The 13,866-nt window shown below is 42.4% G+C and overlaps 1 protein-coding gene across 1 annotated transcript in view; it reads left to right on the top strand.

Annotated features, from left to right (window-relative positions):
• Positions 1-1,076: 1,076 nt before the first annotated feature.
• The window catches only part of LOC125486302 (proto-oncogene tyrosine-protein kinase Yrk), a gene marked incomplete at its 5' end in the record, with an annotated part of 23,771 nt that continues 10,981 nt past the window's right edge, over positions 1,077-13,866 (top strand). Inside the window, 2 exons of the mRNA XM_048613283.1 lie at positions 1,077-1,272; positions 13,536-13,612. Coding sequence (XP_048469240.1) covers positions 1,077-1,272; positions 13,536-13,612 — 273 coding nt within the window. The remainder of the gene's footprint in view (positions 1,273-13,535; positions 13,613-13,866) is intronic.

A 13,866-nucleotide genomic window follows, 5' to 3' on the forward strand; every position in this document is an offset into this window, starting at 1 on the left:
AGAGAAGAGTCATCTAGACACAAAACATTAGCCTGCTGTCTCTCCATGGATGCAGCCTGACCTGCTGTCATTTCCGGCTTTTTTGTTTTCAGAAGGTTCACTCCGGTGATTCCAGCTTTGGAGAGATTTTCTTATGAGGAGAAATTGAGTAGTTTGGGCCTGTACTCATTAGAGTTTAGAACAATGAGAGGAGACCCTGTTGAAGCATAAAAGATTTTTAGGGGACTTGACAGGTTGGTTATGGAGACACTGTTTTCCTTTGTGAGCGAGTCTAGGGCAAGAAGGCATAATCTCAAATTAAAACTGGGATGAGGAGGATTTTTTTCTCTGAGGGTAGTAAATCTGTGGAATTCTTTACCAAGCTGGCTCTCATTAAGTATATTCAAGGCTAAAATTGACAGATTTTTAATTAACAAGGGAATCAAGCCTTGTAGGGAAAAGGCAGAATGTTGGAGTTATGGATCATTGGATCAGCCACAATCTCATTGAATGGCAGAACAGAATTGATGGGCTGAATGGCCTACACCTGTTCCAATGTTTTATGGTTTAATACGGATGAGAATTTTGAAATTAAGGTGTTACCTATCTAGGAACTTGTGTAGAAGAACAAGCACAATGATGAGGGTGAAGAGCACCTGGTTCAGGTTGTCGAGTGAAAGAGAGGAAAACATTCTATAGTGAAGTCTAGAGGTAACAAAGGAGGGAAATTAAAGGACATGTTAATCCTGCCCACCCAACAGCAAATTAGAATTGACTGGACCATGTGCTTCCAAACTTTTCCTTTTCTCTCCAGTAGTTTAACAGAGACAGGAGCACTTGCATTTTAAATGATATCCCGTGCTCTCAATTCAGAACTTTAATTAATCAGATTAGTGAAATCTATCTGATTAAAATTGGATTACATAAGAAGTATTTTCATTAGGAGAGGGTTAATTCTTTTCCAGTTTCACGTTCTAGTTGCAACTGCATGGCAGATCATTTCCACACATTAACGTTCTCATTCCCCTCCAGTGTTTCACTTTGTGTCTAACATCAGTGTTGTTTTGCGCATAATTTGCTTTCGTTGATGTTCTTTCCACTGGCCGGCCATAGGAACGTGGAACGGCACCACAAAGGTTGCAGTGAAGACTCTGAAACCCGGCACTATGTCACCTGAAGCATTTCTTGAGGAAGCCCAAATAATGAAGAGACTGAGACATGACAAATTGGTTCAGCTTTACGCAGTGGTTTCTGAGGAACCCATCTACATCGTCACGGAATTCATGACTCAAGGTAAAGTAACCTTTCCAACAGCCACATTTTTATCTTCAATTTGATCAGCTATTTAAAATATATCATTTACAGGAAATGCTGTTTGAGATCCAGTCCCTGCTGTTAGATCTATAGTCGACATCATAGAATTTAGCATCTCATTGACAAATGATTCTGTCTGGTTTGTGTATGTTTCAATATGCATAGTGTAACTCACACATAGTGCATGTATGATGGAAAGAACACAGAATTCAGCACAGTAAAGCATTTGGCTGGATTACAATAAAAGAACAAATCATGTACTAACTAATTTCTATAAGTTAGAGTAGGGAAGTAGCTGATAGTCGTCCAATTTATTATTGATCATCCTCAATGTGTCAAGGACTGGTATCCTGAACAATATCTTGTTCAAGTGTTATCCTCAGTCATTCTTCAAAAGGGTTTAATCACAGAATGAAGTTAAATGGGTATTTGCCAAGTGGCACGTTGTCTAACAAAGAAAATAAAACATAGTTATAATTGACCTATTCACTTGCTCTCTAAATGCTGGAACAATTGGACCTCCCAAGAGCTTTCTTGAGTCATTGCTCACTGATGTCTCAGTTAACATTAGGTTACAGGCCCAACACGCATCAGTACCAGATTTATCCAGGGGACCAGGTTGAAATCAGACAGGCTACAAGTTGCTAAAAACCAAAATAACTGCAGATGCTGTAAATCAGGATCAAAAACAGAAATTGCTGGAAAAGCTCAGCAGGTCTGGCAGCATCCGTGAAGAAAAAATCAAAGTTAACGTTTCGGATCCAACGATCCTTCCTCAGAACAGGCTACAAGTTGTTCCCTGGGCCAATGCCTCATGTAATTCCCATAATTGATATAAATGGGACATTTCTGTCACAGACATCACATTAAATGTGATGATCTTCTGCTGCACATATGAACTCAGTACCAACAGCTACATTGCTACCCTCGTAGGGATTTATTTTTGGTCAGTTATATCAGGTTGAACCTTTTTGTAATGATTATGCTTTCCTCAAAATGCATTTTTGTTTGTATCAAGGGATTGCAACATTAAATTGGATCTGGATATAATTGTTATTCACCACTGAAACATCCTATACACTTGGCTCACTGCGCTAATAGATTAATCTTCGTTCTCAGTAAACATTATCACGTCAATTGACACAGTTAGGAAATGTGCTGCAGTATTTGTAAAACATTGATTTTCACCGACATCATGTCTCTCAAGGCACTCCCCAATAATAAATTGAATATTAAAATCACAAGATTTAGTTTGCAACTCTTCAGGCAGCTACTGGATTTATCTTTTTCAAATCCTGTAATCTTTACCTTCAATTAGATTTACATACTGCGTATGAAAATTATTGAAGTATAAATGTGATGTATTGAGACAATTTCAAGTACTCTGTTCAACTGAGAAACAGTAAGCATGGTTTCTGTATCTATGTGTGTATGTGTACATGTATTATGTCCGTATGTGTTGTGTAAAATGTATTATGTGTATTGTCTGTGATTGTATGTACATGTGCATTTCGATGTGTGTGTGTCTGTGTTTTATGTGCAGGCATGTTGTGTGTGTTTGTACGTGCACGTGTATGTTGTGTATGTGTATTTTGTTTGTGTGTATATGTGAATGCACATGTCTTGTCTGTATGTGTATGCATGTGCATGCGTGTATGTGTGTTGGTCTCTTGGACCGAGGATGACAGTTAGTCAGGGGAAAAAACCTCTGCATGGATTCCTTACTTACTGGGAGGATGTTGTGTTGCAGCTCCCACACAGATCCAGCTGACCAGGAAACTCTCACACTCACAGTGTCTGCCATAGGTGTCTCAGAGGGATTTACAGATTAATATTTGATCTGTTTGCCCACATTACCACGCAGTTTCCATTGCCATCGAGTTCTGTGGTGCACCTTGAACTGAGAGTTAACACACTACCACTGGACCAGAATACCCCACTTACAATGTACAATTGAGGGCGGCAAGGTGGCTCAGTGGTTAGCCCTGCTGCCTCACAGTGCCAGGGACCTGGGTTCAATTCCACCCTTGGGCGACTGTCTGTGTGGAGTTTGCACATTCTCCCTGTGTCTGCATGGGTTCCCTCTGTGTGCTCTGGTTTCCTCCCACAGTCCAAAGATGTGCAGGTTAGGTGGATTGGCCATGCTAAATTGCCCATAGTGTTCAGGGATGTGCAGGTTAGGTGGATTGGCCAAGGGAAATGCAGGGTTACAGGGATAGGTTAGCGGGGTGAGTCTAGGTTGGATACTCTTTGAAGGGTCGGTGTGGACTTGATGGGCAGAATGGCCTACTTCCAGACTGTAGGAAGCCTATGATGATTACCACACAAACTGAAGAGTGAAACTTCATTGCACTGATGTTTCTCCATTGTTGTTGTCAGTGAGTGAGAGAAAGGACAGGGGGAGAGAACACATACCCCTACCTTCCAGTGATACGGGAACAAGGTGAGATTGTGAATCACCTTCTTATCGAAGTAGATGAATAAAACAGGGACTAGTGCAGATGCTCAGTAATGTATCTCTATTTTCCGGTTTAAAATGTAGGTTTTTAAAGTTTTATTACATAATATGTGGCCATCGGAAATAGCAACAGGATTAGGCCATTCAGCCCCTCAAGTCTGCTCTGCCATTCAATAGGATCACGGCTGATGCAACATTCCTCACATCCACTTGCCTGTCCTTTCCCAGTAACCCTTGATTCCCTTACTGATTAGTTAATTGCAGCTAAGAATGAATGTGTATGGGTTACTTCATCTGAGCAGGAACAGGTCACATGATGCCTCAGGCCTGCATCACCATTTGATAAGATGATGGCTGATCCTTGAACTCCATTCTCCTGTCTGGTCCCCATATCCCTTGATCCCCTTAGAATCTAAAAGTCTATCAGTCTGAGCCTTGAATGTATGGAAAGGGCCCAAAAGATGTTTACCAGGGTGCTTCCAGGGCAGCACAGTGGCTCAGTGGTTAGCACTGCTGCCTTACAGCGCCAGGGACTTGGGTTTGATTCCAGCCTCGGGCGACTGTCTGTGTGGAGTTTGCACATTCTCCCTGTGTCTGCATGGGTTTCCTCCCATAGTCCAAAGATGTGCAGGGTAGCCATGGGAAATGCAGGGTTATAGGCTAGGGGGATGGATCTGGGTGGGAAGCTCTTTGGAGGGTCATTGAGCCCATGATGGGCTGAATGGCCTGGTTCCACGCCGAAGAGATTACATGAGAAATTTCAGTTATGATGATAATTTGGACAACACTTTGATCCATGGAATCCATACAGTGTGGAAACAGGCCATTCAGCCCAACAGGCCCACACTGACTCTCCAAAGAGCGTCCCATCCAGACTCACCTCCCAATCCTATCCCTAAAACCCTGCATTTCCCATGGCTAATCCACCTAACTTACACAGCCCCGGATACTATGAACAATTTAGCATGGTCAATCCACCTACCCTGCACATCTTTGGACTGTGGGAGGAAACTGGAGCACTCGGAGGAAACCCACGCAGACACGGGGAGAATGTGCAAACTCCACGCAGACAGTTGCCCGAGGGTGGAATTGAACCCAGGTCCATAGCCACCCCTCTGATGCACAAACAAACGAATCAATTGATACACACACCCTCTCTCACATGCACATACACTCATGGACACAGTCACACACACACACACACTCACATGCTATTCTTTCAGGTCTCACCTCAAACAGAGATAAAAGGTGAACTGTTTCATCCGAACTCCTTTGAAGAGATGATTAAGGGGTGACCTCATGAATTTTTCAGGATGACGTGACATTTTAGATAAGTAAATGGGGGGAAAGAAATGATTCCCTTTGGTGACTGGTTCAATAACCAGTGGCAATGGATTCAAAATCATCCGGAAAAGATCTAAAGGGAAATGACAGGGAAATTCTTCTATTCAGAGAGTTATTGAGATGGGGAAACGCTGTGTCAGAAAAGGCATTTTCTGCTGATTATCTGGTTAGACAGGTGCTAAAGGATGAGAAAGCTACAGGGTGGTGAACAAAATGAAGGTATATATGGGACTAAACACTGACTGTTTTTTCAGACAGGCAGCAAAGGCAATCTGAGTCTGGGGTGAGATGGTGGGTCCACCGTCTCACCATCACCAACCCAGACCACCGTCTCACCATCACCACCCCAGACCACCGTCTCACCAGTACCACCGTCTCACCATCACCAACCCAGAGCACCGTCTCACCATCACCACCCCAGACCACCGTCTCACCATTACCACCGTCTCACCATTACCACCGTCTCACCATCACCACCCCAGCCCACTGTCTCACTGGACTAGTCATCCAGATTCTCAGACCAAGTGCCCCGCAGTGAGGGGGAGGGAGTTTTTGAGAGGGATGGAGGTGAGTTGGGGAGTAAGGGTTCAAATCCGACCAGGGCAGATGGCATTTTGAATTCATTGAACAGTTCTGGAATATAAAGCTACTGTCTGTGATAGTGACCATGAAATTACCCTCCACTTGTGGTAAAAACCCATCTCATGTCCTTTTAGGGTAGGAAATCTGCTGTCCTTACCAGGTTTGGCCTACTTATGATTTCAGTCCCAAAGAAATGTAGTTGACTCTGAAGTAACCAAAACTGTTCAGTCCAAAGGCAGGTACTGATGGGCAACAAATGCTGACCTTGGCAGCAACACCCAGAAACAAACAGCAAATGGACTCCTTCTGTTCTATGAAATGTGTTTTTGCCTGCAGGGTAATGTACACACCACTTAATTAAGAAAAAGTCTGACTGGGATTCTTTAACATGAGAAACCATTGCATAATTGCTCTAATACTTAGTATTAAGAAAGATACATAATTATTATTTGTAGATCATTCATAGAAAGAAGCTATATCAACCAAGTGAAGGATCCAGTTACATTTATTCAAATATTAATATCTGGAAAATTCTTAGTCAGCAATAAGTCTGTGTTGTACATCAATTCAGTCCTAATGGAATTTGGTGTGGAGAATGTTAGATTCACAAATGATAGGTCGAGTGGAAATGTCGAAATGTCAGTCAATGCAAGATTATAACAAGGGCTAAAGAGGAACAAACACAGGGAAACTAATCTCTGCTCATGCTGCTTCAGTAGAAGTGATACACTTTCACTCGTGCAAATGGCATTCATCTTGTTGTAGGATTTACAACAGCAACCATTAAGACTGTTGGGAACTAAGGTTACCTTTCCTTCAATGTATGTTCCATGGCACCTGTAAGATAAATAAAAAGCACATGATTCCTATCCAGTACTGGATTCCAAAATCTATGAAGAACATTTACCTGTTTTTTTTTCTATTTATTCTATGGGATGTAATTTTTTTATCTATCTCTAATTACCTTGGAGAAATTGTCATGTGATTGAGGGGCTTAATTTCAGGGGGTGCAATTTTAAGTCGCTGTGGATCTGGATTCACTGGTGCATAGTTGGTTGAGAGGTGACTGTACAGAGGTTAATAAAATAACGAGGGGTATGGATAAGGTGAATGACAGGTGTCTTTTCCCTAGGGTGGGGGATTTCAAGGCTCGGGGCACCCTTTTTAGGTAAGAGGAGAAAGATTTAAAAAAGACATGCGAGGAAATTTTTTAACACAGAGTGGTATGTGTGTGGAATGAACTTCTAGAGAAAGTGGTGGATGCGGGTACAGTTACAATGTTTAAAAGATATTTGGATAAGTCCATGAATAGAAAATGTTTGGAGGGATATGGGCCAGGAGCAGGCAAGTGGGACTAGTTTAGTTTAGGATGATGTTCAGCATGGACTGGTTAAACTGAAGGATCTGTTTCCGTGCCGTATGACTGTACAAACCAAACCAAATCAGGCAGCAGTGTTTTGTCCTCTCATGGACATTCTTAAACCAAAAGGGTGGTTTTGATTCTCCAGTCATCACATGGTCACTATAACCGGCAACGCTATCAAATTCCAGATTTATTAAATTAATGATAACTAGTCAGCTACATTGGTGGCATTTGAAGTCATGTCTCTGGCTTTTAAATTACCTCTCCTGCAATGAAAGCAATTTGTGATTGTATTCACTAAAATATTCTGAGGTATTGGAAGGAGAAACATCCCTATTTTAATCAGTTGTAGGACTCTGAAGCATTTGCAACCTGATTGTATCTGAAATAATTCTTGAGCAAACCAAAGACTTTCCTCCAGAATTGATGCCAGACAAAGATATTAGATACACCCTAACTTTGAAAGCTGTGTTTGGTAAAAGGAAACTTGAGCAATTTTTCCAGAAAGAAATTATGGTTAGAAATAGACTATGAGTCGTCTGGTTAAGAGGGAGTTTTCAATTTTTCAAATGATTCATTTCTGCTCTAATAGAGATGTTGCAGTGCAAATAGAGATATTTAGTTTACTATGCATAAAATATTGTACATGGAAGCAAAATACAGAACTGTCTGTGCATTTATCTTTAGAATTGGTTTATTCTGACTGGCACAGGATGAAAAATGCTTTAAATAAATAGATTCATGGATCATTCTATCTTTCGGTGTCTGGGTAGAATGGGAGACATTTATGATAATTGGGTAAAATAAAACAGAGGGCAATGCACATTTTTTCTTGCATGATAAATTGTTATGAACTGGAACATACTGTATAAAGGGTACGAACAGATTCACTGGTAACCTCCAATGGGGAATTAAATAAATACATAAAGGAAAACAATTTACAGAGCCATGTGGGAAATAGCAAGGGAATGGAACTGATTGGACAGCCCTTTCAAAGTGCCAGCAACAGTACTGTTGGCTGAATGGCCTCCTGGGTTGTATGTTTGGACCATTTTTCCGTATCAACTCAGCCATTCGTTATGCAACCTGCCCACATTCCTTTCTATCAACTCCAGTGGATGGAGGAACAGAGCAGGATGGAGAATGAGAAGTGGGAGACTGATTGTGCCCATATAATGCTATCGCCAGGACTTAAATCAACAGTGACATCTGAATATAGAGCTGAAGAAGAGCCGCGCGTTGAGGTGCCATTTTGCGGTGGGGATCTTAAACTGAGGCACTATCAACATCTGCTCGCACCCCCACCCCCAGCTCACCCGCCCCCAACATATGAACATCCCTGGGCCCATAATGCTAGTTTGAAGAAAAGCAGGCAAGTCATCCCCTGGCCAGTCTTTATCACTCAGTCACCATTTTCAGATGGTGTGGTCACCCATTGTCATTTGTGGGACCTTGCTGTGCACAAATGGGTCGCTGAGCTTTCTGCGATACAACAAACTGGATGTTACAGAGTAGTACAGGTTACAGCCTGCCCCATAACTGACTGACAATAGAGAGGCCCACCCCACATCTCAGCCTGTACCATACAGGAGAATGACCTTGTTGAAACATACAGCATTCTTAATGAGCTTGACAAGGTAAATGCAGAGATGTTATTCCCGCTTGTGGAGAATCCCGTTGAAGACAGAGAGAAGAAAGAATTGTTTTCTCTCAGAGGACAGCGAATGTGTGGAATTCTTTATCATCGAGGGCTGTCAAGGATGGATCAATAAGTATATTGAAGTCTGAGCCAGACAGATTTTTAATCAGTAAGGGAATCAAAGGTTATTGGGGAAAAGACAGGAAAGTGGAATTGAGGATAATCATAACAGCCGTGATCTCATTGAATGGTGGAGCAGACTCAGTGGGCTAAATGGCCTGCTTCTGCTCCTACATCTCATAGTCGATAATATGGTGCAGGCATTAAGAAGGGCAGAGGAAGCGGAGGAGGTCCTGCCCTCGGAAGATGCTGGCTAATCTTACTTTCTTGCAGTGCTATCAACCCCAACTCTGCCAACACCCTGATGGTAGGCACTGCCAATACCACAGGCCGGCTCCTGGGCAAGGCAGCCAGGAATATTAGATAAGTCAAGGGGTATTGGGCAGGGCGGTTTTGACCAGCTTGGGGATAAAGGAATGGGGCGGGAATGCAGTTGGATGGGTTTAGGGGAGCAAGCAAGTAGGAAGAAAGTTGGGATGTGGGACTATCCCTGGATGGGAGTAGGATGCCTCTGATGTCCAATAGGCACCCCAAAGATAGTAACCCTCCCCCATCATCCCATTTGTCTGAAACCTTTTCACAACACAAAATGGAGCCCATTCCCACTTGGCTACCATAGCAACCATATGATGATGTGTGTTTGGCTTGTTGTTCTAGGTTATGTTTCTTGTTTAAGGTTGTATACTGCACTGGTGCATGAGAGGTCCTAGGTTTAATTCCCAGAAAAATCTGTGATTCTTATGGGATGGGTATAGTTAGGGGTCATTGTTTGATCGGTACAGACATGATGGGCCAAAGGGTATTTTTCTGTGCTGGCATTCTCTATGACTTTATAAGATAGGGATCAACCAAACTTGCAGTGAGCTTAATTAAACTTTGATTATTTATTGACCTGGTGGTGGGCAAGCTACTAATTTCAATGCTTTCTCATGTTCCATGTTCAGGGATCCATTGGGAAGGGGGTGGGCTGAGCATATACTCCGATTTCACACACTCGACCCTTCCCCATGCCTTAGCCCCAGCCTAAAAAACTTGGTGAGGGGCTTGGAAAGTCTAATTCCACAATTCAAAAGCACCTCTTTGGCTATAGGGCACTTTGAAATGTACCGTGGTTGTGAAAAGTGTTACATAAATGCAAACCTGCATTTTGTTTTTAAAGTTACCCAACCACGTGTGAAAAATATAGTTCTAGGGAATGAAATTCTGCAGCTTGTGTTGACGGAGCTGTGGGACAGAATCACACAAGGCTCTGAGAGATTGGGCTATGGTGAGGTGTCTGGCAGAAATGGCACTCAGTGAGACCCATCCCAATCGCACTCTATCTTTTATGGTTTTCTCAAGCAGCCACTTCAGGGGCATTATTGCTTGTTGAATGCCCTGTTAACATCCCAATTTACCTCATTAATATTCAGCTTCCCATCTCACAGAATGAGCCAAACAATGTCATCATCGAGAAACTGGCCCCTGACCGGGTATGCAGTCATGTCAGTAAAGCTGCATGCTCTGGAGGAGCTTCATGTTGGACACCGGGGAGCATCGGTGATTGTAACAAAGTCAGCCTGGTCGACCTCATAGAATATGAGTTCCCTGATTGGGGCCATTAACCTGGTCCAATCAGGGAGCCCTGGCTGACAGATAAGAACAGGACTGTCAGACATCCTATTCGCTCTGAGAGATGGCTCTGAAAAGGCAGGACTAAAGTTAAGGACTGTTCATGTGTAAATAAAGGGTGACTTGGTGACAGAATATTGGCCTCTGTGGAGTTATTTCAGCACCAACATCTCAGAGCTTCAGCAACACACACCCCATGTTCACATACAGTGGCATCTGACATGTTCCAGCCCCTAAAAACCCACATAAGAACATGAAGACATTAAGTGTATAAGTCCCGCCCTGATTCCAAAATGCAACACCTCATTTATCTAAATTAAACTTCATCTGCCACTCCTCGGCCAATTGGCCCATCTGATCAAGGTCCTGTTGTACTCTGAGGTAAGTTTCTTCGCTGTCCACTACACCTCCAATTTTAGCATCTTCTTTCTTTTGTTTGTATTTTAACTAGAGGTAAGAATAAAGTGTGTTTTACCTAAAGCTGAGTAGCGTGACCAATCGAATTATACCTGGATTACAGCACCTTACACTCACCTTTAAATAAGGTAAAAGCTGGGGTCTAGGCTATCTCCTTGATATATTTGCAGGAGGTTTGGCCTTGTTCATAACAATGTGTCGAAGTGCTTCCTAACATCTCTCTGAACAGTCTGGCCCTGATTCTCAGACTCTGTCCCTAGTTCTAGAATCCTCAACCAGTGGAACTAGTTTGTCTTTATCTACCTTGTTTTTTCCTTTTAATATCTTGAAGCCTCACAGTGGAAAACCCTCCAAAAGACTCGATGTAACTTGAACTTAGTGGAAAAAAAGTAAGGTTCAGCCCCTGATTTTTCCTCCTGCAAATGTGACCAAGGAATCATTTGCTGCACGATACAGCCACACACCTAATATTCAATCACATGGAAACTATTGAAAACTTTTCCTCTGCAACTATCTTCTTTCCTGATCTCAAATTGTACGTTAAATCTATTGAAATTACATGTGCTGTGTTCTATTTAATGTTCTGGATTTTATTGTGTTTTTCTTGTAATTTCACAATCAGAACTGATTCATAAATTCCGGTTGTAAAATCAGGCTGGTACGTCAATCATAAACTTAGTGACCTGATACAACACTTATAATTAGTATAAACATGTAACCAGGATAAAGAATACATGCAAGATGTGTGATTATATAATACATATTTTATATATGTTGCAGTTAAAGATAAATATCTATTGCTGCATAACAAACATGACCCATATTGTAAAAAGCCATTAATAATGAATTGTTCGAATCCATTCTGTTGTAGAAAAGGTGATCCTCTCTAATGTGGGAAGACACTTCAAATCAAGACTAGAATATCTGATAGAACTGGCATTATTAATTTTTTAAAATTGTCTTTGGAATATCATACAAGCAACTTGTTATGAGGGGTGTTCTCAAATGGTTGCTCTTAATAAATAAATATAAAAGTGAATAAAGGATAAAATCAGATCAAGGCGCACAAAATGGAACAGGCTCGATCTTACAGAACCACAGAATTATTATGGCACAGAAGGAGGTCTTTCAGCCCAATGTGTCAACACTGATTCTGTTACCTAGTGCCAATTTCCTGCCTTTATATCCCTGCAACCCATTTCTAACTGAATAACCACACAATGCCGCTTTTGCATTCCTCCATTGAACCTGCCTCTACCACATTCCCAGGTGGCGCATTCCATACCCTAACTACTCATCATGTGAAAATGTTTGCAGAGCACTTCACCCTCTTTTTCTCCCCCTTTTACAAGTAGGAACAGCTTCACCCCATCTACTCTATCTAGCACATGCTTGTGAAAACCTCAGTCAAATCTCCTATCAACCCCTCCTCTCCAAAGAGGACAGTCCCAACTTCTTCAATCTAATCTCATCGATGATGTTTCTCAGTCCTGGAACTATCCTTGTAAATTGCCCTGCACCCTCTCCAATGCATTCGCATCTCTCCTGTAATGTGGTGCCCACAACTGTACACAATACTGCAGTGACGTCTAACAAGTTTCTCGTACAATTTCAACATCACGGGTAGTGGAGAGGGTAATGGAGTCTGCCTCATTAGGGGCATTTAAGCGGCTATTAGATAGGCATATTAGGCTATCAGATAGTATAAGGTAGGGGTGGAGGTTAGATGGACCTTAGGATTAGGGTAAAAGTTCGGCACAACATCGTGGGCGAAGGGCCTGTACTGTGCTATGCTGTTCTATGTTCTATCACCTCCTTGCTCCTGTACTCTGTGCCCCTGTTAATAAAGATGAGAACACTGTGTGCCTTATTAACTGGTCTCCCCACCTGTCCTGGTACTTTTAATGATCTGTACACATATACACTGCGTCCCTCTGCTCCTGTACCCTCTACAGAGCAGTGTGGTTCCTGCTTCCCCCTGTCCCTCAGCTGAAGTGTTGGGTCTGGAGCTCAATAATGCTAGAGGCAATGCTCTTTGTTTTAAGGCAAGATCTTTGACCCTATCTCAGGAGGTAATTCTGCCTTAGAGAGCAGCAGTCAATCATTGTTCAGCTCTGCCAGTGGAGGTGCTGGGACTACAGGAAGACATATCAACCAGGGAACCAGGGTCTCAACACGGGGATGGAGTTGTTTACAGGATGGGGGCTGGGATCATTAGACGAAGAGGAAGTTTAAAGGGAGGGGATGACCTTTTTTGCAGGAGTTGGAGGGAGGTGGGAGGGTATGGGAGAGGTTCGTCCATTTGCCCAATGCCAACCTGTTCAGAGAAAGCTGGACTGAACCTCACCAACCACAGGTTAAATACAAGCGTGGGTGTGTTCAAGTCAGTAAGTCATCATTAATTGGCCATTTCAAGCCCTGAGGTAACTGAGCTTCCTGCGCCTCACCTGAACCCTGGAGAATTTCAAAGAGATCGGGGAAGGAGAGTGGAGGTCGGGAAAACGAATCCCTGGGTGTCTTATTGTCTTACAACTGCTGGTGAGGAAATATAAACTCCAGCCCAGTGCTCCAGCTTGCTGAAGTATCTGGCAGTGAGCAAACATCAATTTCTGCAGTCATACAAGAGGGAGCATCTAAGTAGTTTGTATAGTCTGTACAACTTTTATAGGTTTAATTTCCAAGTTATTTATATCTTGTTTCTTTCTCAGGAAGCTTACTGGATTTTCTAAAGGATGGTGATGGAAGGATATTAAAACTACCACAGCTTGTCGACATGGCAGCACAGGTAACTGTGAAAGGGTTTCCTATTCTTCACACTGATCAACATTTTATGCATTTGATTATTTGTCTCTCAAGTTGTTAGATCTTGTGTGATTTTGTTCTTTTGGCAAAACAGGAAAGTTTCTTATCTCAGACAACAAGGTGCAGAGCTGGATGAACACAGAGCCTTAGCTAATTTTACAATGAATAAAGTCCCTGAAGCTACAGACAAACCACATTTCTCAGCTCTTCTTGAAACAAAGTTAAGAAATAACTCAC

Source organism: Rhincodon typus, chromosome 27, assembly GCF_021869965.1.
Source record: "Rhincodon typus isolate 14 chromosome 27, sRhiTyp1.1, whole genome shotgun sequence".
NCBI lineage: Eukaryota > Metazoa > Chordata > Chondrichthyes > Orectolobiformes > Rhincodontidae > Rhincodon > Rhincodon typus.